Source organism: Macrosteles quadrilineatus, unplaced genomic scaffold (assembly GCF_028750875.1).
Source record: "Macrosteles quadrilineatus isolate MER2022 unplaced genomic scaffold, UCM_ALF_1.0 Scaffold_2__2_contigs__length_208266976, whole genome shotgun sequence".
Taxonomy (NCBI): domain Eukaryota; kingdom Metazoa; phylum Arthropoda; class Insecta; order Hemiptera; family Cicadellidae; genus Macrosteles; species Macrosteles quadrilineatus.
In genome coordinates this window covers 65,939,519-65,967,465 of record NW_026542595.1, presented here as the reverse complement: position 1 = coordinate 65,967,465, position 27,947 = coordinate 65,939,519, and the positions used below count along the sequence as shown (strand labels likewise).

Here is a 27,947-nt window from a genome sequence, read left to right as displayed (position 1 = left end):
CCGAAACAATATGAATTAAAAATTTATATCTGTACATTTTTAAGCAGAGTCAATATTGTCATCAACAGTAACCATTCTTTCGTAAATATAGTAAATACCATTAGCTGCTAAAACACCACTTGCGACGTTGCCACTTCGAAGGCCGCGGCCTGGAGTTAAAGGCGGCCGTGGATCAAATAGTCTATTTATTTTTTTATTTTATTTCATTTGTCACGTAATATAGTAAAAAAATCGCTAATACGACAGATAGCATTTTTAATTTTAAATGTCTTTGTGCCACTTTGGCAGGAAAAGATGACCATGACAGGGAAGTAGGTAAAGTAAGTAGAGAGAGGTAGAGGTTGTCTGCATCAGCTGTTGTATCCGTGTGTGTGTGTAGTCCTATTCGTAATTATTCTATCCTACTCTTCCTCTACTCTAATCACAAATCACATCAACATCACAGCACAGCAGTCTCAGCTCAGTCAGTCAGGTTCTTTCACGATTACTAGTAATCGTGGGTTCTTTCTATCTAATCTAAAACAGAACTTTCCATTGCTGACCATCAACATCGACATCAACTATCAACCTAAATAACCTATTCTATGCAGCGTTGCCCCCAAGTGCAAGTGTAAGAGCAACACATTTCTCGGTTAAAATTCAGTATGGTGTGAAAAATTTATTCATTTTCTTGTGTTGCATTAAGGAAACTAGGTTATATTTTTGTAATGGATTTTGGTTCTGTTCTCTATACTGCTCATAAAAATGAGAAAATTACCAACAAAGAGGTAAATATATTTTACGGGTACACTACTAGGCGTACTGTAGTACATTAGATTAAGTTCAAATTACTTTTATTTTTAAACCATGCCAGATTCAAATTGACACGCCTTTCACCATAGATTTGAGTTTGTTACCTGTAATCACTCATTTATTGACCTAATTATTAAATCTAATATACCTAGGATTGGTTTTAAACCCTTTTACATAGCCCAGTGATAGGCCTAGGCCTATTTTTAGTCTACAGTTAGGCAATAGTAAGTTAGGCAATAAATTAAAGGAACATAGGCCTAGTCCTACATTTTAGTTAGGTCTACTGATAAGGCCAAAATTTAGTACCGTACCCTGGGCTACCTGTCCCACACTAATTTGAATGAAAAATATTGATCAATATAGGCCTATCGATTATTTCATTCGATAGTTTGGCTAGTTAGACATAGGTTAACCTAATCTAACTAATTGAATAAAACAATCGATATATTGAATACCGGTAATCTATGTAGCCCATGCCTACATCAATATTTTTCTTTTGAATAAGTGTAGGACAGATACTAAAGGTGCAGCCACTGATAACAGTAGATACACTGGTATTTTCTATTTAATTTAATTCTCCCAATGGTTAATCCATTTTACAATATTAGCCTAGCCTACATAAGTTAGATACCTACATACATCACCATAGAAAATATTACATAGAGAACTAAAATGAATTATGATGGTATCAGAAGGCTAGTCGTCATTAATAGAATGGTGTTAAAATACCCACATGCATGATCTACTTTCTAAACAAAATAAGTTAATCACGTTTATGGCTATCCCACTAACATTGCGTTTTTTTAACCTTGAAACGCAAATTTTGAGTTGAAATCAGCAACTGTCCCGAAAGTACAAGTGGAAAAAGTGCGAAGTTTCTTCGTCTAATGGGTCATTAACTTAAGCCAGGAGTTTAAATTTAGGCTACTTAAGTTATCCTTGGTTAGGCTTAAAGTGGGGGAGTAATTTCCAAGAGCAAAATCATTAATTACATTTTCAAGTTTGGCTATTAGACCTACTTCAGGTTTAAATTAATTATTATTAAGTTATTAATTGAATTAATAATGGTTTCTGGGAGCAGATAATTTTTCTTTGAAATGGTAAATTTCGTTGTTGAGGTCAGTTATGTCCTCCAGTATGTCCTCCATGAGGAATTCTACAATTTCATCTAACTGTTTAACTTAGTTGATATGTCGATGTAACTTACAGTAAGTTAAGAGATTTGCAATCAGAGCATACAGTTCATTTTAAAGTGAAAGTCATTTGATATTGATAGTTATTCATAGGCCTACTGATCGTCATTTATATAGCCTATATATACTTAACTTATTATAAACATTTGGAGTTATATCCTCTCTTCTGTTTACATTACAGTCACATATTAACTTATTACTTTGTCGTTATATTTTTTGGCCTAACTTAGACATAACTTATTTTACCGTACTGTTTTGCTGTTGCTTGGGACTAGTGGACGGGAGGCCTAGGCCTAAGTTAGTCTTATGGTAATGTTGGGTTGATACGGCTGGATTTTGTTGTAGGGTTGGTTGGGTGTGTATTTAGTGTGTAAATAAAATGCTGAATGTTATTTTAAACAATTGTTAACATTGTGGTTGGGTCTGCATACTCTAGTTTATTACCATTTCGAGCATACTCTTCACTTCTAAATTGAATGATTTTCTTTTTAGGTTAAATGCTACAAAACCAAATTTGACCCTCCTAAAAAAGAGGTCAAACCTCCTAAACCCAATCTGTCTGCAAACATTCAAAAATATCTTCAGAAAAGAGAAGAAGAAGAAAAAAGACGAGCTGAAGAAGAAAAAAGAAAGAAAGAGGTAATATTGCATCCTTTAGGCTAAGGCGACACTTGTTGACAAAATTGCGGTGACAATGAATCAAAGTGCGTAGCATTAAACTAAATAGGCCCCTAGAGGCGGCCACGCTAAGTGACTCTCGACCAGTGACCACCGGTAACAGAAAAATAAACGAAACCAGGTGTGTTTTTTTGTCACGGCGTCAAATACGTTCCCTATGTTATCATACGGCACCGGCCATACTAGACGACAAGTCGCTTACTCACACACCCTTTGCTGCTCTATTTTCATATCTATATTGTTCATTTTAGACTGACATATGGAAAATATGCTTTTAAATATTTTCATCGACAAAATAAGTGTCGACATGTTATCATGTGTCCTATCCTTCCGTTCAAATTCATATATATATTAGTAAGCTACATATACAGTGTGTAAATTAAGTATGGAAACAAATCTGTATTTTTAAAACCGAAATAGATAGAAATATTCTATTTGTGGCAATAATAGTTAACAAAGATTCCGCAATTTTTCACATGAAAAATATTTTTTTACCCCCCTAACAGGGTAGGTGGTAGGGGGTGACTTATTTTTTTCAAATAGCAACCCCTATTGAGTGACCCCTCATTTTGAAGAGTTTGTCAAAAAAAAACACAATGACGCAAATCCGAGGTGAATATCTCACTCCTAGCCCAAATGGCGGATATTCCAAAATTTGATTTATTGTACGTGAAAAGCACCAATTTCACAAATAATGGAAAGAAATCTGTATTTTTAAAACCGAAATAGATAGAAATATTCTGTTTGTGGAATTGATTGTTGACATAGGTTCCGCAATTTTTTTAATCAACAATATTTTTTCAACCCCTTTAACAGGGTAGGGGGTGGGAGTGACTTATTTTTTTCAACAACAACCCCTATTGAGTGACCCCTCATTTTGAAGGGTTTGTTAAAAGAAAAAGAATGACGCAAACCCGAGGTAGATATTTCACCCCTAGCCTAAATGGTGGGTAATGAAAAATTTAATTTTTGTAAAAAAAAGCCCATTTTGGAATATCCGCTATGTTAGCTAGGAGTGAGATATTCACCTCGGATTTGCGTCATTGTGTTTCTTTTGACAAACGCTTCAAAATGAGGGGTCACTCCATAGGGGTTGCTATTTGAAAAAAATAAGTCACACCCTACCACCTACCCTGTTAGGGGGGTAAAAAAATATTTTTCATGTGAAAAATTGCGGAATCTTTGTTAACTATTATTGCCACAAATAGAATATTTCTATCTATTTCGGTTTTAAAAATACAGATTTGTTTCCATACTTAATTTACACACTGTATATATATACATGTGCAGTGTATATATTTATGTTTTTATAGGTCTATGTGCCCAATTAGCGCGATAACTTGAGCAAAAGTGATGAGATTTTTAAAGAAGTTAATGAAATTTGGTATAAATATTTAAACCAACGTTAATTCAAACGAGATCGCAAATCAGAATGATCGTACTATGGGAACATTGGTTTAAGGGGCTTAAATGGGGTATAAAATTGTTTATTTCTTAATTTTGACCCTAAAACATACCATTGAAGCCTTGTTGTAAGCCTAACGGTTACAGAGATAATTTAAAAAATTGTAAATTTAAAATGCCCATTTTTATGGAGAATGAACTGTTGTAGTTTGCATGTTTATTCAAATATATATTTTAATACAATTTGGCAATATTGTTAATTTCTTACTAAGCTATCAAAATTTAAATTAACAAACGCTCCTCATTAGGTTACCTTATCTGTACCAGCAAACCTAAACATTCGTTTAAATTCATCTGCTTTAAATAGGAAATAAATCCGACAAGTTAAAGTGAATATTTTAGTAGAAATCTAGCCAAACAAATGTAAATTCGCTTAGTCTGCATGTTTGTTGCGGCGGGGGTATTTAGATATACAATAAATAGCAACAACAAGCATTAAACTGTGATTTGACAATTTAGACGTCCACATTGGTTTTAGAAACATAATTTAACACATTTATTTAGTAAAAATTTTTTTTCTTTTGTTGCAGGTAAATGGTTAAAAATTATTACGTGACCTAGTACGAAATATAAAGAGTGCACGTATAAATACTGTATATACGATTTAATTTGTGAAATATTTGCTTAAATTGTATGATACTGGTAAATAATAGTAAAAACAGATGTATTCTAAGGTGGCCCAAAAACATACAAAAACTTTCATGGATCCTTATTTTTTTCCATTATCAATGACACGATTTTGAAAATACAGTAGGCCTATAACATCTCGAAACTCTATTTTTACTGGTATGGTAAAAAAGTAAATTGAAAGGTTGAAATTGTCGCCTATTGTAGCCACCCTCAGTCGCGCGAAAAAAGGTCGCTGCGACAATGTCGCCAAGTGTGGCCCTAGCCTTATGATACGCCACTCAAACTGCAGAATATTTATCTTTTCTCTTACTTTAAAATAAAATAAAGTAGGCTTGATAAAAAAAAATAGGCCTACAACAACGCCCTTGATACTATATATACAGTCAATTAAATTTATTTAGAATATAGCACGTCACATGTTAATCCTGCATATTCTATATTCTAATTTGGCTCTTTTTCAATGAAGGCCTCTGTTACTGACAAACTCTTCAGGGCATGTTCGTAGGGTTGTTGCGATACCAGCAATCTATCGATATTAGATATCGATAACGATTCCAGCCTCTAATATACCAGCCTGTAATATCGAATATCGATATTACTTTGAAGGAATCTACTTTTTAATGACTTGCTTGAGCTTGCTTAGGATTTTGATTGGGCGTTCTGTCAGGAAATCTTTTTTGGCAGATATGTTACTTTCACATTAGTACCTGTTGATTGTTACTACTTTTTATTTATAAGGACTAAAGAGGAAGTGAAATTTGAAATTATTAATAAAAATCTAAGCGATAAACATAGTTGTTTGGAGCTTTAAACACAGTGCATTTCAAAACCAGCCTAATTTTTTGGAGTTACAATAAAAACAATAATTACCGTATTTACAACAATTTAAACAATGTTAGCACTGGTAGACTTTAGTATAGGCTATAATCAATGGCTCTTGAGCTCTGAAAACTAACAAGTGACAGCTGACAGCGCAACCAACACTCCAGCAATAAAAATCAGTTACTACTAACTTAGTTCCTTCTACCACAAAAAATATAAGCAGCTATTCCCATATTAGTGTGGATTTCATCTTGTACATAACTTAACTCGATAAGAAGGTATGCACGGCCACCTTTAACTACAGGCTGCGGCCTGGTAGAATTGGCAACGTCGTGTAAGTGGTGTTGTTTAGCGACAGACGTCCCATAAGATAACATGGTAGACAGGTGACATCAGCTCATTAATTCACACTTTATTGATTTAAATTTAAATTTATGAACATAAATTTATTAAAATATTGAAAATAAAACATACAGAATGGAAAACCGAAACAATATGAATTAAAAATCTAGATCTGTACATTTTAAGCGGAGTTAATATTGTCATAGTCCAGTAACCAATCTTTCACAAATGCACAAATACCATTAGCTGCTTCCAAACAAAACAGCTGTTACAACACCACTTGCGACGTTGCCACTTCGAAGGCTGCGGCCTGGAGTTAAAGGCGGCTGTGAGGTATGACGATATCACTAAAACTTTATCTAAACTTAGAAAATTCAATATCGAGAACCGATATCGTCAAAATTCTTCCGATATCACGATATTATCGAAACCCCAATATCGGAAATATCAAAATTAAAATATCGATATATGCATTGATATCGATAATATCGCAATATCCCTACATGTTCGGTAGAGTCTGGGCGTATTCAGTGGAGTTTTTGGGCAATTGCATGAGGTTAATTGTACTAAAAAATACAATTGAAACCGCGATTAAATGTTCTGATATCTTTATTAAAACATCTTTTCGCTCCTTTCACACTATATGGTTTCCGTCGTCCAGTAGAAAACAGAACGATTTTACGTTGTGTCTAGGTTTCTTTCACATTACACAGTTTCTGAAAATTCTTGACTTGCTTTTGACCAATGGTGTTTAAGAATTCACGGCATAGAGAAGGCACTGCTGTACACAGAAAAATAAAAAGACACAATGCCACAATTACGTTTGTCGTAAGCACAGTTTGGCGGCACAGACTTGATGCAGCAGGGTCAAGCCGTTTGAACTTTTGTACATATTTAGTTTTAGAGGTAAAGTAGGAGTGAGCCTATGTTACAAATTGTATTATAATAATTGGTATTACAGTTGGATACATTCTTTATGTAAATAATTAAAAAGTTATTTGTATGTTTTGTGAGTCAATTAATTAACAGTAAAAGTGTTCATGTTATTTTGGGGTTTTATTAATGTTTTATTATTTAAGTATCCGTGTTGACCGAGGATGTTGATTTTCTCGGTCCACATTACCTTGGTTATTACTGTATGTTGTTTGGTGTTGGCGAGGTAGTTCATTGTTTGCATCTTGGACTGATAAGGCTAATATTGCTGGTCTGTGACCACTATCTTATCACTACAGACACCACACTCTTGTTCATGTGATAAAATCCATAACATTAACTCATTGTCTTTTGGTCACCACATAGACTTGGTAGGTCTATGGTGTCAGGCAGTTATTTAAAATAATAATACCTACCTTAATACATCGTCTACTTACTTAATCGTCTTACTTAATGCAACTACTCTACTAGACAAATCAAAGTTCAGTCTAGATTGTTATTGATCATCAAATCCTTCTCCAATGAGAAAATATGTTTTTTACTTTCTCCCCCTATATGGAGAAAGTATTGTTTTTGTCAAAATGTTCGAGTTTGAGTTTCGAGTGGATACATCCGTTTTGGGTCCCCCTGGACCCAAAAAAAGTGGTTTTCGAAGTGATGTCTGTGTGTGTACAGAGCTAGGGACTACACCTGTGGTCCGATTTCAATGAACTTGGTGTGTAGGTTTTAATCCATGGTATCTCCAGGCGTTTTTTTTTATTTTTTTGAATTTTTTATTTTTAATGTTGATTTTATTATAAAAACTCATAAAATAACGAAAAAATTGGATTTTTTCAAAAATGGCCCAAACGATTTTGATGAAAATTTATTATGTTATAGTCCTTTAAATTCTGAGCATAATGGTACAAATCCCATTTCCCTTAAAATTACGGTTCAAAAGTTATTGTAACTTATGTTATTTTCCCATAAAAAAAAACATAAAATACCGGTAACAAAAAAATCAGATTTCTTGAGAAAAGCTGGTTTTTATCCAAATTAGTACCTATGTTATGGTCCTTATAATTCTAAAAAAAAATAGTACAACACCCCAATGTAACAATTCTGGTTTAAAAGTTATTGCAACTTTTGTGATTTTTAACTATAAAATATCATATTTACTCTCACCCATCATAAAGGTTGTTGACAAACTTATGGGAGAAAGTATGTGTCAGAATGTGATACCGTTTATTTCATTTCCAATTTCCTAAATGCTTTGTTATTTTTTGAATGAAATGTTGATTTTTTTTTAAGTAAACTTTTGTGTTTGCTTGTGTAAAATTAAATGTTTATCGTTAAATACTTATGTTTCTAGTGGAAATTGGAGACATAGTCTAATATTACAGGAGAACCTCGATAACAAGACTCTCATGGGGATTATTAAATTAGACTTGCTATCAAGGTTGACTTCTTATTGAGGTTTGTAATAACATGTGATTAAGGGTAAAATAAATTCAATGGGTTTTGAAAATTACACTTTTGATCAAGGATGACTTGTTATCGAGGTCCTACTTACTGTGTTGGCAAAAAATTAAGGTATCATATATATTAAAAAATATTAAATACATTAAAAAATATTAAATACATTAAAAAATATTAAATAAATTATGACAAATTTTGTCATTTAGTTAACTCAGATTGCGATACTACCGCTTGACAGATTTTGATGATCCTTTTTTTGATTTGAAGGTAATTTTGTGTAGCAGGTCCTGTAGAATCACCCCACTAAATTTGTAAAAATTCTTGGATCTTCTACGGTTTTTTTATGGAACAAGCATGTTAGCTAGTCACACCTTTGAAAAATGCTTGTTCAATAAAAAAACCTGTGAAAAATCAGAGAAATTTTAGAAATAGAGCGATTTTTTAAGGTGAAGGAGTGCGATTTTCGGAAAACGCTTAAGAGTGTTTTGTAGAAAATTTAAATGACCATGAAAATTCTTTCAAATCGTTCGAGCTACAGCCGTTTAAAAAGAAACTTGTTTTTTTCCAAAATTCTAGGCACTGTCCACCATTCAATTTCTCGTCTTTACGCAAACGTCAAAAGTGATATTGCATATGGACTATTATAAATCTTAGATTATAATCAAGCAAATAATATTAGGTTAAATCGTCAACCTAACTGTAATTTGAGAGATGTTCTAAACTTGATTAGCCAAGAGCTGGAAAAATGCAATCCTTATATAAAACAGTACAAAACTATACACCATCAAATTGAAGAGGATAAACAACTTGCCATGGTTGAAAATCGTCCATACAAAGATATGGTTATGACATTTTACCATAAACCTGACGAGGAAACAAAAAGCCCATATACATACCCAGAAACCCCGCTTCATTATGTTTGGAATAAGACCAAGAATTGCTGGACAAACACAATATGTAAATTGGAACATAATTGGAAGAATGTACAATGTTTCACCGTCTGACTGTGAAAGATACCATCTTCGTTTGTTACCAAATCACATAGTTAGTTGGTGTTTCAAGTTTTGAATAAATAAGAACATATAAAAATGTCGTTTACCGTACATATAAGGAGGATGCTATACAGCGTGGTTTACTTTTACATGATAGTGAATGGCAGCGTTGTTTAACAAATGCCTAAACAACTGTCAGCTATTTTCCTACAGTTTGGTATTCCAATCACCAAACAATGCACTACAGATGTAGGAAGGTTTTAAAGGCTTTTCTTTGTGAGGACTACCAATTTACCTTGGAATATTTTACGAGAATGTAGCCATTAATCATGCCCTATTAAATATTGATGCAACTATTAATTAAACTGCACAATTTTTCTCTTCCTACAATGAATACAAATGAGGTCATCACTCTGATAAGGAGGACCCTTTTCAAAATAATCTTGATTCTATCCATAAGGCAAACAGTGATCAATTAACTGTAATTGAAACAGTAATCAAGGCAGTAGAGGAAAATACAATTTATAAGAGCAACGCATTTTTCATATAAGGTCCTGGGGAACAGGAAAAACTTTGATATACAATTGTTTAATCCAATACAGTGAAACCAAAAACTTTAGTGTGATTCCCGTAGCGTGGACTGGGATAGCAACAATGTTGTTACCTTATGGTCGCACAGTACACAGCTGTTTTAAATTGCCACTACAGCTAAATGAAACTTCCGTTTCTCCACTGAAGCCAAATAGCAAGGAATCTGATTCAATAAAGAATGCTAGACTCATTGTTTGGGACAAAGTTGTTATGCTTTGATGGCTGTGGATCGATTACTCCAGGACGTAATGTGTAATAGGAGAGAGATTTTAGGTAAGTCTTGCTTGTTAGTAGTCCCACATGCTTCTAGACACACGATAGTGCAGAACAGTATTAAATGTTCACCAATTTTGTTGGCATTCAAAGTTTTAAACTAACAAAGAATTAAAGATCAAATCAAGAGGACCTTGAGTTCGCAAATTTTTTATTAAGCATTGGAAATTGAGATCACATAGTTCCAGATGGTGAGGCCCCAGAGGTAGTTGATTTAGCCACACAGATAATTTCAGAAACGGACATGATTTCTGATATTTATAGGGATTTATTAATTAACTTTGGAAGATTGCAGAGGGAAATTATCGAAGGTTGCAATTCTTGTACCGAAAAATAAACACTGCAATGAAATAAATTTGAAGGTGATGGATTTACTCTCAGGGGACTATCAGGAATATTTAAGTGTGAATAACTTGATTAGTGAAGAATTGAGTAAAGTTATGCAGTTTCCCTCAGAGTTTTTAGATAGTTTGGATTTGAGTGGTCTTCCACCACATATCTTGAAACTAAAAAAAGGGGTAATTGTAATTTTGCTTAGAAATTTGAATGCTAAAATCAGTTTATTAAATGGAACTAGACTTATTGTTAAAAACATGCATGAATATTTCTTACGTTTAGAAATTATAACTGAACAGCACACAGGAAATGATGTTTTGCTGCCAAGAGTGGACAATCTTCCTTCTCACAACAACAATTGTATCTCCTTCATACACATTGCCTTTTTTATTTTGAAGGCGACAGTTTCCAATTTGCCTGGCTTTTGCAATAACAATAAATAAGGCTCAAGGACAAACTTTGGACAGGGTTGGGCTTTATCTACCACAACCAGTGTTTAACCATGGCCAGCTATATGTTGCTCTGTCCAGAGCTAGGAATTTCAAAGAAATCAAGGTGGAAATCCTCCCAAAAACCAACAGAACGGTCAGCATAGTATATAAGGAGATTTTGTAACTTTTGATGTGGGTATTTTAAACTTTTAAATAAAAAATTCAAAATGTTTGTATTTATTATGAGTTTTATTATTTTGATTGAACCGCAACATTTTGTGGGGGAACAGCTAGTTAGCAAATAATAAGTCGAGGGTTAAAACTAAATTCTTGTAAAAATTGAGTGAGGGTAACTAACTAATCTTAAAAGTATTGAAGGGTTGAAATTTTCTCTATTTTGACTAATGGAGAAGACTACACAGAAACAATTCCATTCGGTGTTTTTAGGATCAAATGCATCATACCATATATAATTCACTGACAAATATTTTGCCTTTGTTGTAAAGTGGCAAATTCAGAGACTTATCCTTTAATAATATATGGCAATAACAACATTGATCGTCTCTAATACAGGTAGTAAAAGCCTACATATGAATATTATCCCTGTTGCTCAAATTCAAACAATTGCTAAGTATTACTGGCGTTATTTAAAAAAGAGTAAATATCATAATTTCTTATGACTTTATAAGATTCGACTCAAAGATTATGGAAATACTCACGATGTACATAACAGTTCGATGTAATGGCAATTTCTTGTAAATATCTTTCCTTTTTCAAAAGCTGATCTTGATTTTTTAGTGTTTTCTACAAATGTTTCCCACTCATAGCCGCATTAGGTTGTCCATAATAAGTATTATAAGTTCTAAAACAAACATTATTTCTATTTCTTCTCCTTGGTGGTGTTCTATGACTTTCCTATGTTTCCATAGTTTGCAAATAGGCTCTTTCAATGATCCAGGTCCGTTCGCTTTTTTCATTGTAATATTTACGTCAACCCAAATTCAAATAGTAAATATTCATTTCAACCAAGTCAGTAAATGTTTGTAGCAAACTTATTGACTGTTTACAATAAAAAATGTTCTTCTTCTCACATATAATTTCTGACAACAGCTGGAGTTTCATAATAATGTTTGTTTCCCATGTTAATCTTATGGGGAAATACAAAACTTTAAAGGGCCCCAGGGCCTCACTCTCTAATTATTTCCTGCACAACTTCACGTTACGCTCTTTCCAATGACACCAAAAACATGTCAATCGGTTCAGTAGTTTCGGAGGAGTAATTGTCACAAAAAACCAAACCTGCTTGCGTATTAAATAAGTATAGATGATGTATTATCACAATTGGAATAATTTAATTGAGAACAATATTTTTCTTACAATGTTTACTAAATTTTACCACTGCTCAATTTTTCAGGAACTTATAGCTCTTCGAAATCAAGACAAGAAAGCCTTTAAACGAGTTCAGACAATGTTGAAACGCACAAAATCGGCAAACAAGAGTGTAATGGAGGATGCTATTGATGAAGTCAACACCGTTGTTACCATGGCAGGTATGTTATGATGACATTTTCAGATTTTTTTTGTTAAAGACTTGCTGCTTATAACTTATTGTTTGAAAGCTTTTACAATGTAAAAAGACAAAGCTCTCACTTTCAACTTTAAGCTAGCTGCTGCAAGAGGCACTAAGTTCAGTTTTTACCCAGTGGCACTAATATTTCCCCATTTGGTATTGAAAGTTCTATAAGGTACGGTTGAACCTATGTATGCCCCTAATCAGAGTTTAAATACTGTATAAGTATGTCTCATATATATAACTATTTTCAATAATATTTATATATAAAGTTAAGGATTTTTTTTACAAAGCATAGAATAAGTTAAACAGAAAATGCAGAACCAGAAGAGCACAGAAAATGTAAAATTAAGTAAAACAAAATGTTGCAAGATTGAAGAACATTGTAAACAAAAAAAATATTAAATCACAACACCTCACAGCAAAATTACAGGTTTTTGTTTTATAAATATAAAAAATATTATTAGTTTCCGGTACAGTCAGTACTTATCCTTGTGCTCGGTCTTTCTCAGTTTCATAGGAAACAGTATGTCTATGTATCAGCTCTGCACTGATCATGGACGATTTTTCCCAACAGCCCACATTTAATTTAATTTCAAAGTTGCTCACCAGGCATCAACAGCAGACATCACAGCAACATTTTATGAAAAAAACAATGTGTTTTTGCCTGTGCTGTTGCTGAGCATTCTGTGTGTTTAATTTAGGGTAGCGCCGTTGGCCAAACAAGCAGCAGGGACAATAATTGTTTTGAGATTTATCTGAGTTACTGTGCGAACTCGGACAGTTCAAATTCTACCCGACTAGCTGAGTCAACCTAAAAGGATCTTTTGGATAGCTAAGGGTTAAACTGGTAACATGTTTGACAATTGTGGTTTTGAGTGAAGAAATAAAGTAATTAGTCTAATGTGCGAGGGTTGTCTGTTTGTCAAAGTCTCCAATGAGATCCAGTCCAGCTAGCTACAACAAGCAACCAAGCAAGCTACTTTAGTTAAAATCTAGCACCAGCCTCATGCTGTTAACACGTCTCTGGTTTCAGATTTGAAATAGCTCGCATAGCTGCAATTGGAGCTTGTTAGAGATTTTATCATACAGACAGCCTTTGTATGACAATAATAATACTTTTTAGCAAGTTAAATCTTCTTTAGTCTGGTGTTATAAATTGGTATGTTTCAGGACCGCAACAATGTGATGAAGACGATTACGGCTACGTTTCCAAGGAGGCCTCTGAATTTTACTCTAAAATGATGGATAAATATGCAAATATGCCACCTGAAGAACCTAAATTCTCTTTATCCAAGAAAACTGTTCCAAAGGATTTAAATGCTGCTAAGGTAAATATATTTTTTTAAAGTTATATTTATATCACAATTAACTGTTCCATTGAATATTTTTGAATAGTTGGCTCACATGGATAAAGTATCCTTACTAAGTGTTTGTTTGTTTCAGATAGATAGTTTAACTTTTAAATGCTCGCAATGAATAGCCATAGAAATAATGTATTCAAATTATCTTTATTTATATTATGTACAAAACGTACAATAAATAGTGTCAAGCTTATAATTACTATGTACAAATACTTAACCTAAACAAAAAATACAGAAAATAAAACTATTCTATGATGTAGACCTAAACTTAACCTCGATAAGAAGTCTCATTGGGATGATCAAATGGGGCTTGTTATCAAGGTTGACTTCTTATTGAGGTTTGCAACACCATTTAATCAAGGGTTGTATGAAACAAAGGTTATTTGACTTTTATTTACTTTTCTTTAAATTAATTTAAGACAAGTACTATTAAGACACTTTGCTGATTAAGAATTATTTAGATTCCTATTATATCACACTGACCTGTCTGGACAGTGGAGATATAAGCAACTAAAGCTCAGAATAAAGTTTCATATCATAAAACTATTACATTCAAATGACATAAAATGAGGTTACTAACCTGTCGTCAATCAATCCTCTATTGTCTTGGATGACTAGTTTCGGGTTTAAATCCCCATTTTCAAATCTCTTCAGTCTTCAAAAGTCAAACATGTTTTCTTGCATAAGCCGTCGTCAAAATTACTTCACACATACACATAAACACACACGAAAACATTTATATTTACAAATCATGTACATGCGCGTGAGGCCGGCCAAGGACAAAACCAGACTGCCAAGACTGGCAGACTGGCAGTCTGGTTTTGTCCTTGGCCGGCCTCACGCGCATGTACATGATTTGTAAATATAAATGTTTTCGTGTGTGTTTATGTGTATGTGTGAAGTAATTTTGACGACGGCTTATGCAAGAAAACATGTTTGACTTTTGAAGACTGAAGAGATTTGAAAATGGGGTTTTAACCCCGAAACTAGTCATCCAAGACAATAGAGGATTGATTGACGACAGGTTAGTAACCTCATTTTATGTCAATAGATCAATCCTGGAGGCAAATTATGTATACATTCAAATGTTTTTCACTTCACAAAACAGCACATAAAAAGGTATTTTTTTCTGTTCACAAGGATCGAGTAAAAGCTGCTTTGCAACGAGTAGAAGAAGAAGAAATGATGCCACATAAAAGGAAACGAAAATCAAAATCTGATAAACATGATGAGGAAAACGGCAATGAAGACGATGATGATAGAAGGAGAACCTCAAGAGAATCCTCTCCCGTAGAAGAAAAAAAACCTAAAAAGCCCAAGAAAATGGCTCCTCCTCCGATAGATTTCTCCTCTTTACTGAAGTTAGCAGAACAAAAGCAGTTTGAACCTATCAAAATTGAAAAAAAGATGGAAGATGAAGAGAGACCAATGACAAAAAAACAAAGACTTGAATATGAAAGAGAACTTGAAAGCAGACGAAGGAAAGAAGAACGAGAAGCGATGAGGCTAGCTGCTGTAAATAAAAGATCCAAGTCATCTGACAGTGGTGAAAGAAAAGAGAAACCAAATGGTTTGGGACGTATTCCAAAAAAATCAAATGCAGCAGATAGTAAGCCAAAACAGGAAATGAACCAAAGGTACTCTGGTGGAACTGATGATCATCAGGGGAATGGTGACAGGTACTCAAATACTGAAAGACAAAAGAGTAAAAACACTTTAGAATCTGAAAGGTCTTATAGTAATTCTGGAACCAACGATTACAGGAAAGATTCGAGCATCTTAAAGTCCAGGCTTTCAACGACAGATGATCAGAAACCACTTAAACCGAAACAGCCTTCAATTTCATCAAACAAAATTAAATCAAGAAACCATAACATATCAGATGACGAGGAGTCAGATGCATCAGATTCAGGTTATGAGAAATCACAACGATCATATAGCAGCCATTTGATGGAGCACCAATCAGAACGTTCAACTTCCTACAGAGAGTATGAACATCGTCCTTCATCTGGGTCGGAAAGAGGCAATGCAGAAAAATATAAGCCAAAAAAATATTCTAACAATATTAATGAATGTACTGACTCTCAGTCTAGTAATGACAGTAGAAAATATAATCCTACAAAATTACAGCCAAACTCTGAAGCAAGTCATCACAAATACAAACCTCAGGCAAAGTATAAAACTGATGTAAATGGAAATAAACATGACCTATATAAACCATACCATCCAGAAAAACAATCTTCCAAGCTTAACAGTTCGTCTAATGGTAACGGCAGGTCTTATTCTCCTGTAGGAAGTAGTTTCAATAATGGAAAATATTCAAACAACCGTAAACAATCTAGTTCAGATTCTGAAGATGAGATGAAATACAGACCATCCACAAAGGGTAGTTCTTCATACAAGCCTTTGTATCGTGATAAAGTTGTGGAGAGTGATGAAGATCAGTCTCAGTCTCCAGGCTACTCAAGTCAAGAGAAAAAACGTAAAGTTTCATATTCTGAACCTGAATCAGAACATGACTCGCGAAATGGACCTCCAACAAAAAAATTATCAACAAGTAAGGTGAAGAAAATTTCAAGTTTATTTGAGGGATCAGATGATGAACAATCATCAAACCATGACAAAGTTCGAGTAAATGAAGATAGGAGACCAAAAATGTCTACTGATCACAAAAGACACAATGAAAGCGATGTCAGAAAATCAAAACCTGAATCAGACAGACAGAAACACCCTTCCTCAGATTCAAAATTCAAAATTCCTAAAAGTTCTAAATCAGAATCTGAAAAATCCAAATCATCAGAAAGTGACAGATACAGATCATCGGAAAATTCAAAATCTTCTCATTCTCTAAAACCATCAAGCAAAGATACACAAAAGTATCAACAAGAAAGTTCAAAATCAGAGAGAGTTTCTTTAACCTCCAAACCAGATGGTGATAGAAAACGTCCAGGCGAAACAAGTAGCTTCAAACCTCGTCCCTCTACAGAATCCCTTAAAACTGACACAAAAGAAAACATAAAGAAAACTGCAGAGGAAGTTCTAAAAAAAAGTGCTGATGTCTGGTCTAAGCCCTGCAATCAGTCACCATCTAATCCTTCACCCAGACCTCTAGGTGGTTTAAGTGAAAGTCAGCTGCAGAGACTACGAGAAATGAATAAAAAACCAACTCTTTCAAAGCCTCCTGAAAATAGAATTAGATCTGGACCTTCAGAAAACAGAAGTTCATTGATCGGTAGATCAGATGGGAGACCTGCAGCTAAGCCAGGACTGAGTCCTCAGGGCAAACCGAGTCTTTTAATGAAGGCCGCTGCTGAGAGAGGTGCAAAGGCACAGATGGCTTCATCAAGGAGTAATGAATCATCTGTCAACAAATCCAGAGATCTGTCTGCTAAAGACTCAAGACTAAAGCAGGGAGAAATTAAACCCAAACAGTTTCCTCCGAATGATCTAAAACCCAAACAGTTTCCTCCAAGTGATTTGAGGCCCAGGCAGTTTCCTCCCAAAGATGTACGTCCACGACAATTTCCACCACCAGATGTTAAAAGGAAACCAAAGCCTCGTAAGTATTTATTTTAACAATGTTTGTTCTAACAGTAACAGTACAATAACTCATCCTATCAATTTAGCTACAAGAATTTTCTCTCTTTTACTTTCTTCCCCTATACATAGTATATATGGAGAAAGTACCTATTGTTTTTCGTCAAAATTTTCGAGTTTGAGTTTTGAGTGGATATATCCCTTTTAAGTCCCCCAAAACCAAAAAAAGGGGTTTTCGAAGTGATGTCTGGTTGTGTGTGTGCAAGGCCACACTAAAAAACCAGGCCGTAATGCTTGTCAAGCATGGCGTCACGATAGAAGACGGCAATGACGTAGTTATTTATTTATTTATTTTCCTAGGAAAGATTAAAACCAGCAGCTGATCACAAACGGCAAAAATTATGTCATTGCCGTCTTCTATCGTGGCGTACATTAGCTTGACGAGCATTACGGCCTGTTTTTTAGTGTGGTCTTGGTGAGTGTGTGTCTGTAAGTGTGGATGTGTATATAGCTGACTACACCGGACAATGGGATCCACAAATGGATTTTATTTAAGTGATAATGCTGCAGCCCCTAAGTCTAGCCTAAAGTAATGTAAAAAACAATCCCGGGCTCGTGCCTAGCGTCCTAAGACAAAAAAAATTTTAATATAAAAAAAAAATAAAAATAAAAATAAAAAACGTCTAATCCGAAATAGGTCCGGTGCCAACCATTTCGGGCTAACGGGACTCTACTGTAATTCTAAAAAAATAAATAGTGCAACCGATTGCTGTTACAATAATGGTTCAAAAGTTATTGCAACTTTTGTGATTTCCCCCTATGAATATCTAATCTAATTGAAAGAGAAAATCAAAACAGAAAAAATAAAAAATATTTTTTTGGATCAAATACATATTTTATAGACCCAATAATTAACAAAGTGTTACATTATAAATTGCTAACCTTATCAGAGCTTGAATGTAAGTTTTTCTATTTTTTTACAAATAATTGTCTCAACAACTACAAAGACACATCAGGTCACTAATGTTTATAAAAGTCTGAAAAAATTAGTAAATTCTACTGAAAATTAAAAATAATGTTTATAAACATCTAACTTGTTTCCAAAACAATGCATCTATCATATAATTAAAATTAAAATTTGTATTATATGTAAAAGTAAAACATTAATAACGGAACAATCTGAAATGTACACGTTTTTTATTAATAATTTTGAATATTTAATGTAAAAAAATGTTTTCCTATTAATTTTTAACTACTTCAACCAAATCGAACAAACCTTTATAAATAATACATCAACAGAGTAATATATTTTTTAAATTTCATTTTGCATTCATTTTCGTGAGCGTTAGTGATCTGATGTGGAGTTGGTGACCTGATGCGGTGCTAGCAAAACAAACGTTTTTTAGGCTTTAATTATGGCACTCAGCGAAGTAAATAAGGAGTATTTACTACAAATGCAAGTCATTTTCAGACAATACAACTTTTAGTACAAATTATCTTGTTTTAGTAATATTACTGATGTTAGAAAACTTTAGCGATCTGACCCATAGCATCTGTACATAGAAATATAACATTGTCATTACCAAAGTACAGGTAAGAAAGTATATTCATTTGAAACAAAGAAGAGTAAAACAATTCACATTGCAAACAACTCATTGCATCTAAATCTACTGGATCTGTGATGAAACAGAGAATAATCAGGTATAACATCAGGTCAATAACATCAGCGACATGAGTTAAACGTTTATTAAGAGCAATAGCGTTACCGAACTGACGAATTTGGTCGTCTTTGTCTATAGTGCCGTTGTAACAGCTAAAATGGTGGTAAACGGTCGTGACAACAGTGCACCACAAAAACTATGATATTCAGTGTTAAAATTGTTTTTATTAGCATAAATAATAAGTTTAAAGACGTTAGCGACCTGACGGACAATAAACATAACAACAACACTTAGCTCAATCGATATTATTTGGCGATCAAAAGGGTAGCCTAAATGAAATCCGGACAAACACTGCATAGTCCACTCTATCCATCTGTCATGGCGACACTGATGGCTCTGGTGGGACTCTAGGTGGGCTAGTGGTAATTATGGCGGCAAATTCAAATTGTCGTTCATACTTGGCGTTTTACTGGGAACTTAAGTTTACATGCTAAAATTTTGTTTTAAAGTGATAATTTAATTGTAAAACACTTAATAGGGGTTAATAAAGACACTGAACAATTTTTGTACAACATAAAAGTTTATTTATTTTTATTCTTTAAATTTCATAAACTGCTTAAAGTTCCTCTACGACGTCTTGGGGACAGTTAGCAACCTGACAAAAACGGCTTTCAAATATTGTATTAAATATTAATATATGATAAATCCTTTCATAAATTGTATTAAGTATGTTATTTATACATGGAACAGTAAAATAAAAATAAGTTTTGGGTTTTTTTAAATTTATTTATAGTTTTTTTTTTCTGGGACATAAATTTTCTCTCAATTTGATATTCACCCATAAAATCATAGTTACTCCCACCGCTTACCCATGATAAATGTTGTTGACAAGCTTATGGGAGAAAGTATGTGTCAGATTGCTGATACCGTTTATTTTTGCTTACCTTTGGCATTTTATTATTTTTTCTTCTATACTTTTTAAAAGTTTACTAAATTTGTTGTTAATTCTGTCAATAGGTAGAATCGAAGACTCGGATGATGAATATGACTCTGATATGGACAGCTTTATTGATGATAGCACAGATCTCAGAGCAGAAGATATATCTAGAGAAATCCAACAGATATTCGGCTACGACAAATCAAGGTAACTGTTCATCATTACTTCTGTGACAAAGCAATTTTTGTAGAAAATACTTTGTTGTTGTTATAAATAAAACTAAGTTTAGCTTTTCTTTAATCATGTTTTTAATTTGTAAGCTAAATATTATTGTCATAAACTATTGAATAAGAGTGTTTAAGTATAACAAGGGGATTTGTGAGAAAATTGTGCATTTCAATAGGGTTCAAAACCAATGAAGTAGCATTATTTACCTTGTAAATATTATGTTTCTTTGAGATAGTTATTAAGTCCATACAACTTTGAATTAAAAGTATATGATAATGTTGTAAAATTTTTTGCTTATAGATTGACACCATAAAGAGTGTTTTACCTACCTCAAACAATATGTAGTTACAAAAAAAGTACAGTAGAACCCCTTATAACCGGCCACCACGGGACCAAGCCCCTGGCCGGATAACGATTTGGCTGGATAAACCAACCTATAATGAAAATGATAATTCATACCAGTTATAACAATAGGTAATCAATATATGCAGTGAAAAGTCTCATTCCAGTCTGTTCTTAAAAAAAATAAACATGTTTGTAATAAGAAAAAAAAATATTTGTAGGTTAAAATGGTTAAGTAATGAAGAACGTACAAATATTATGATTCCAGCCGACAAATACTATTAATGAAGGTAAAAATGACTATAAATTGGACTTGAAAATCATTAGGACTTAAATGGTACATGCATTTCAACCACAGAATGTGATTTCAACTCAACATTTTTATCCATTTTGTAAAATACAAAAACTAATAATATACTGTACTGTACTAACACTAACCCTACTTTGGAAATAATCAACCAACTGATCAAAGGTTAGGCCTACTAGCTCAACTTAGTATAGTGACACAGCAAAAAATGTATAAACAGATAAATAGTGAGAACAATTTATTTGATGACTTGAGCAGTCACAAAGACTAGTGCTTGCATCTTAACGTCCGTAAGCTGTGAGAAAAACATTTTGATATTGGCTTCCTGGAAGGGGCCGGATAAACAGAGGACCGGTAAAACCAAGGCCGGATATGAGGGGTTCTACTGTAACCTATTTCAAATCCATTTCCATAAACTGGTTTGTCTTTTGCTAACAGTATGACTGTGGTCAAACATTTACCTGAAGTATCGTCTCTTCACATTGAAATTCACATGTAAACTTTGTAAAGAAAGTTGTTCAAAAACACTGAATGTTTGATCAAAGGCTAGAGGCTAAGCCATAAAAGAAATTGCCTTTTACTTTCTCCTGCTATACATAGTAAAGCCTATGGAGAAAGTATTGGTTTTGTCAAAATCGTCGAGTTTGAGTTTTGCGTGGATATATCCGTTTTGGGTTCCCCTGAACCCAAAAAGTGGTTCTCAAAGTGATGTCTGTGTACGGAAAAATTGGATTTTCTCTAAAATGGTCAAAACGATTTTGATAAAAATTTAGTATGTTATAGTCCTTTATATTCTGAACAAAATCGTACAATTCCCATGTCCGTAAAAATTACGGTTTCAAAGTTATTGCAACTTTGCTATTTTCCCATAAAAACCCCATAAAATAACAAAAAATCGCCGGTTTCGAATAAATTAGTATGTTATGGTCCTTTAAATTTTGAACAAAAAGGTACAAATTCAATTTTTTTAAAAATTATGGTTTCTAAAGTTGTTGTAACTTTGTTATTTCTATCATTCTAAACAAAAAAGTGCAACCCCCATTGCTGTTACAATTAAGGATTAAAGGTCATTGCAACTTATGTGATTTTCCCCTATAAAATATCATAGTTACTCCCAACGCTTACCCATAATAAAGGTTGTTGACAAACTTATGGGAGAAGGTATGTGTCAGATTGCTGATACCGTCTATTCAGTTACCATTTGTTGCTCCGCTAGATCATAAGCTTTAAAATTACACATCAATCGTTAAAATCTGTTAATTAGGGCGATTGAATAAGGTAACAGATTGAATAAGGGATATAACAGAGAAACCCTTATTGTATAAATACGAGGGTCGTTTTTCAAGTAAGGGCCGTTTCTGCGTATAGCTCTTTAACGCCGCAACTAGGCTTCTTGCCACTGGTAGAGCTGCAGGGAGTATTGCTCGACGTCCAAATGTCACGACATCCAATGATATAAGTCAATGTCACGACATCCAATGATATAAGTCAATGTCACGACATCCAATGATATAAGTCAGTGTCATGACGTCCAATGATATAGTCAGCTTCATGACATCTAAAATATTATTTTTGAGCTGTCTCATGACGTCTAATATCAACTATTTCTTCAATAAGTTATATACGAGGCATACGCAAACACTCCAGGAATAACGCTGCCTTTCTTTATGTCGAGGTTATTGCATTTAATCCAGTCAACTTTGAACCCAAATTAGTGTGGATTAATGAGGATTTACTCATGTACTACAGTACATAGGTCAAACTCATATTTAGAAGAGGATGATGTAAGCCATATGTTTTATTGTTGAGTTGTCCAGTTGGGACTGTTAAAAGTGTGTAATCTTAATTTTTTTAATTATTCTCAGATTTATTTCCAACGAACTAAATAACACAATATTTAACCCTTTGTATTCTAGAGGTTAAATACCTTTTTCCTACAGTCACCCGACAAAGTTGGGCTTCCTTGTACTGTTTATAGTACAGAAAGCTGCTAATTGCTGCATATTTATACTTTGTCGTACGGTTTATACTTTGGCGCACATCAGAATTCCAACGAAACAACACAAACCAGCGTGGTTCTATTATGCAAGTAATCCGTGTACGCTTGGAAATAGGTTGGCAACACTTAAATATAATACAGTAGAGTCCCGCAAACTCGGCACTCGATAACCCGGCAGTCTGGATAACTCGGCCATCACCTGGCTCAGAAAATTAGTGATTTTTTGAGTCCGAGTTAAACATGGACTCAAGCCAGCTCAAGTCAAATCATTAGCAACTCATACTAAGGATTTGTTGTACTATATCTGATGACTCAATACTAACTTGTAATATAAATATAAATAAAAAAGGCGGTTAAAAAGCTTAAAGATTTTATTGTTCTTATTTTAACCCTAATTACTGATAACCCGGCATTTCACAAACTCGGCACCCTTCCAGTCCACATTACGCCGAGTTTGCGGGACTCTACTGTAATACTATGAGCAGCTGATTGACTATTATAACTACGATTTAACCTGTCATTTCATGTTTAGAGTTTCGGTAGTTCTGAACTTTCTGGACTTTTCTTTTAAACGTTTTTAAAACATTCCTACGATCTTAATAAACAAGAAAATACCTTTAAAGCCTAAAGAAAACCACTTCAAATTACAAAAAAATACGGAATTTTGAGTTTAATGGTTTTACTAAAACCATTAGATCATGTAAACTGGCTTTCATGTGGTTTTATTGGGTGAATATGGAGTTTTTTGCCTATTTATCAAGAAAACATGCAAAAAAATTTCAAATATTTTTGGTTCTACATTTTCTTTAATGACATCAAAAGAGTTATAAAGATCCCTTTTCTTAAGTTTGCTGACAATATAAAACTTTTTTGGAAAGTTGCTTCCCTCTATGACTTTGAGTCCTTGCTGAAGGCTCTTAATAATGTCTCAGCTAAGACTTAAACAAAGAATATGGTGAATCCCACCAAAAATAAGTTGAAAACATTTAGCATTTAGCAAAATTCTCTGAATACTGAATATTTCTTATATTCTTATTGACTCTTCATAAGAGTTTGAGCCAGACATTCACCGCATCTGCGCCAAGACCTCTGGAATTCTCAAAATGATCTCTTGCTTTGCAAGACACCGTCTTAGCATATGTGTGGAAACATGCCTGCTATATCCAGTAATTCCTCTGTTCACCAACAACTAGAGTACTACTCAAATGGTACTACTGTGTATTCTGGTCGCCTTACCGCAGCCTTATTCCACTTGTTCACTATCTTCGTTTCGTCCCAATACGGGAAGAATGAGCGTACGCCTAGTTATTTATATGCTTTATAGTGACTGTAGGAAAAATTTAATGTGTAACACGAGTGCAAAGGCCTTTGCTGCACTCGAGATCATTCCGCGCTCTCGTGTGCAGCACAGTGCCACTTTGCTCACTAGTTACACAAATAACTATTTGAATCCATTGGTGGAGATTTTTGTAAACATACACACACAGTAAGGAATAGGAAAATTCAGTAAAACTACTGTTTAAATGTGCAACTCACAAAACATATGCACAACTTGTCAACTTTCACACAAGCTGTCCACTTTTGATTATAAAGTTGGGCCTTTCCTGACAAACTTTGCCACAGTCAGGTGAACGGTGAACACCTGACCAAGACGGGATCAAAACCCTTAATCTACAGTGCCATCTCTGCATCTCCTGACCAAGGAGAAACACCTTAGATCGCTCGACCATTGATTAAATCTGAAGGTCTACCACAACTACAACATCGTGCAACCAAAAGCCCCAGCGTGGTAGTTCTAAACTTGACTTTCAGTTTGCAGGGCTTGTCAAATAAAGCTTTTTGTTTTCAGGCTGTTCTAGCTAGGATGGTAAATGGAAGTTTGGTTATGCTAGTCTTGCGTATTATATGTAAGCCTATGAAGTTCTTAAGGTCAAATTAGTCTACCTAGTTCCAAAATGCAAGGATAACTGATAGAAGTGAAGTTATTAACTATTTATCAGAGTAGGTATCAAGCTGAACAATTTTGCTGTTAGTGATAAACCTTTAATCGATTTGGATGTATTTTACAGATACGCAGGAATGGATGATGATGATGAATGTATGGAGTCTAACTTTGGACAGATAGACAGGGAGGAACTTAGAAGTCTCCAGATAGGTAAGATATTTCACCTCATTAATTTTAGCCGAAAAACTTAATCATAGCCACAGTTTGGCTAGTCTCTATAAATATTAAGTTGAAAAACTTAATGAATTTAAGTTTTATTTAGGTTCAAATATGTGGTACTGCCTTGTGATTCTTCTACTTAGTGAAAGAACTATGAGTTTCGATCTTGTTGACACTTCATCATTGGGTTGAACAAAACTTGAAAATCCATCATTTAGATGTTCTTGTCGTTATTAATAAAAAACTATAAATTAATAAGGCTACATAAATGAGTGGGCACATGACGAGTCCCGAGTCTCAACTTGTTTCATCAATGAGTTTAGTGCAACCCGATAACAGCATTATTAGTGAGTGTCTACTGTAAATTTTTGACAAATTTTGAACTGACGCTTGCTGGAGAAGTTCGTACCACCATACTTTTTGTTTTTTCCCCAAGATTGTAATACTTGAACTATAAAATATTCCTTAAAATCCAACTAAATTAACCTCACACTGATGATGTTTTTGATGATCGCCAATGTTGGTTTTTAATTTAACCCTACAAAATCAGTGAAAGTTGCCTATTTTGATCCTTATCTAATTCGCTTAATTTCTAGGCGCAAAAGAAGATTATGAAGAGTTGATGAGGGATTTGGCAAGGAAAAAAAGGGCAAAACAGCGGAAACTAATGGAGAAAGGAAAGAGGTGATGCAAAAGTATTGTGGGGAACGTTTTGGGTTGTGAATTAAACACACTACCAGTTGTACAGCAACCATATTAGATGTAAAATAATACTTAGTTTTCTATCATGTAAAAAATGTTCTCTTGCTCTTTTTAGCCTTCTTACATTAGCACAATTAAGACGTATAGATTTTACAGTTAAGTTCATTTACATTTATTGGTTAATTAGGTAATTTTATGTGATATGTAATTAATTGCTATTTTAGATCTATACAGTACCCTTCTAATTTGAGCCTAACATTGAATTTTTAGTTTAAAATGCACATTAGCCTATATATTTTTAAACCATATTAATGGAAGAAACTTTAAGTGTAAAGACATGGTTGTGGCTTGGTCACTATTTTTTTATTGTTGTGTTTCCATTTCTAATTGTAATGCTTGGTCTATAAAAGTTATGTAACTCTAAGAGTTTTTCTGTTGTGTATGTATATAATTGATCTATTTAATTTTAATGTCTATTTTAACTGTTTTGTCAAAACATGTATTAATCTGTTAATATTTATTTAAATGTTTTACAATGTTGTGAAATTGAAGAATCAATATTTTTATACATTTTATTTTACTGAAGTTTAACTATGCAACCTAAGGCTATGTACACATGAAAGCATTGCATCGCACCTTTAAACTCGTCTTTAGAATTGATTTTTTAAGAGGTTGTCATCCTCTTAATGTTTTCATTTGCACGTACACATAGGCTTCAGACGTGTGCGTGGAAAGTATCCAGCAAAGCAAGTTGTGAGCTAGCACAGTTGAAGAGTGAAGTGTACTGATATTAATTAGTGGTATAAACCAGGATCCGAACCCATGACATAACTGCTTTGAGCCCAATGTCGGTGGTACTACCAACTGAGCTACCAACTCACCAAAAAAGAAAAACATCTTCATGAGTTTTGGACCGTCCTAGTAACTATAGAAATGGTTGAGGCTGTATTTGATGGGTTTTGCACTCTAGACTAAAAGATCGGACGAAAATACAAAGAAAGTAAACCAGGTAAATTAGTACACTAATCTATACTCTCGGTTATTAGTCCCCCCTTATCAAAATCTACTTAAAAATCTTAACATGGCATTTTTATTTTCCATAATCATAACGAAAAGTATAAAATTGCTTTTTTTACCATTAAAAATGATAATACAGCAAAAATTTACTGTGTAAAAAATATGAACAAAAAGTGTAAAAAAATACCGTTTAAAATTCAAACAAAAAAAGGCCTTTTGAATAGAACAGAAATTTCTTTGGTAGTGTTTCAAGAATGCACGTTGAAGCGTGCAATACACAACGCACCTTGCAGCGCTTCCATGAGTATGTAGACTTAGAATTTGATTAAGATTATTTTTATGATACCTATTGTACTGTAAAAAAAGTATAAAAAATGTAAAAATGTGAAAAATGTAAGTAAAAAAAATACAGTATATTATAAGATAGAGAATTTATGAGTTGGCTCTTATAACTTGTTTGTTAACTTGTCAATTGTTTAGATTAGTTTACCCAAACATGGATATTCGGTGGATATCCACAAACGTCATCAATAATCGATGTTTTTTCTTCATTTTGAGTTTTTCTCCAGCTTTCTGCCTCGACTAATTAATTAACCTAGCTACTGGCAAGACATTCCAGATTGGAAGATTTTTTCATGTTTGCATGACAAAATATTTCAATTAATTAGGCTGGAACTGGACTGCTGCCTCTGAAATTTATTAAGAATGAATTGATTTTTTTGCAGTATTTATAACAGGGACCTCAACAATGTAGACAGTTATCTCACTCTCACTCTACTCTTGTCTAAGTCTAGTCCAGTTTGGGATATTTTTTGGATTCATTAATTTCTCAATAGAAAAAGTACAAAAATTCTATTTCTTGTTCATACCAATATTAAAATTTTTGTCTAAGTCTAGTCCAGTTTGCAATATTTTTTGGATTCATTAATTTCTCAATAGAAAAAGTACAAAAATTATATTTCTTGTTCATACCAATATTAAAATTTTCATTAAAACTAATACAATTCAGTCAATGAAAAACATTGATATTACGATAGTTGGCCAAAAACATTGAACATTGATGATTCAAAAACATCGGCTATTGATTTCATTCCTACTTTTATGTTTTAGACTTGTCAAGTCTTTTTAAGTGTACCGTACTTGTTTTTTATTTTGTTACTGAATACAAAGATTGTGAGCTTTTA

The 27,947-nt window shown here is 33.6% G+C and overlaps 1 protein-coding gene across 1 annotated transcript; it reads left to right on the top strand.

The window, feature by feature from the left end:
• The first annotated feature begins 398 nt into the window (after nucleotides 1–398).
• On the top strand, nucleotides 399–27,947 carry LOC128985860 (protein SPT2 homolog). Its single transcript, XM_054405805.1, has 8 exons — nucleotides 399–767; nucleotides 2,478–2,624; nucleotides 12,350–12,485; nucleotides 13,679–13,836; nucleotides 15,010–17,428; nucleotides 20,085–20,211; nucleotides 24,950–25,035; nucleotides 25,641–27,947. Exons 1-8 carry the CDS (start codon nucleotides 708–710, stop codon nucleotides 25,730–25,732), a joined length of 3,225 nt encoding a protein of 1,074 aa, XP_054261780.1. The 5' UTR covers nucleotides 399–707; the 3' UTR covers nucleotides 25,733–27,947.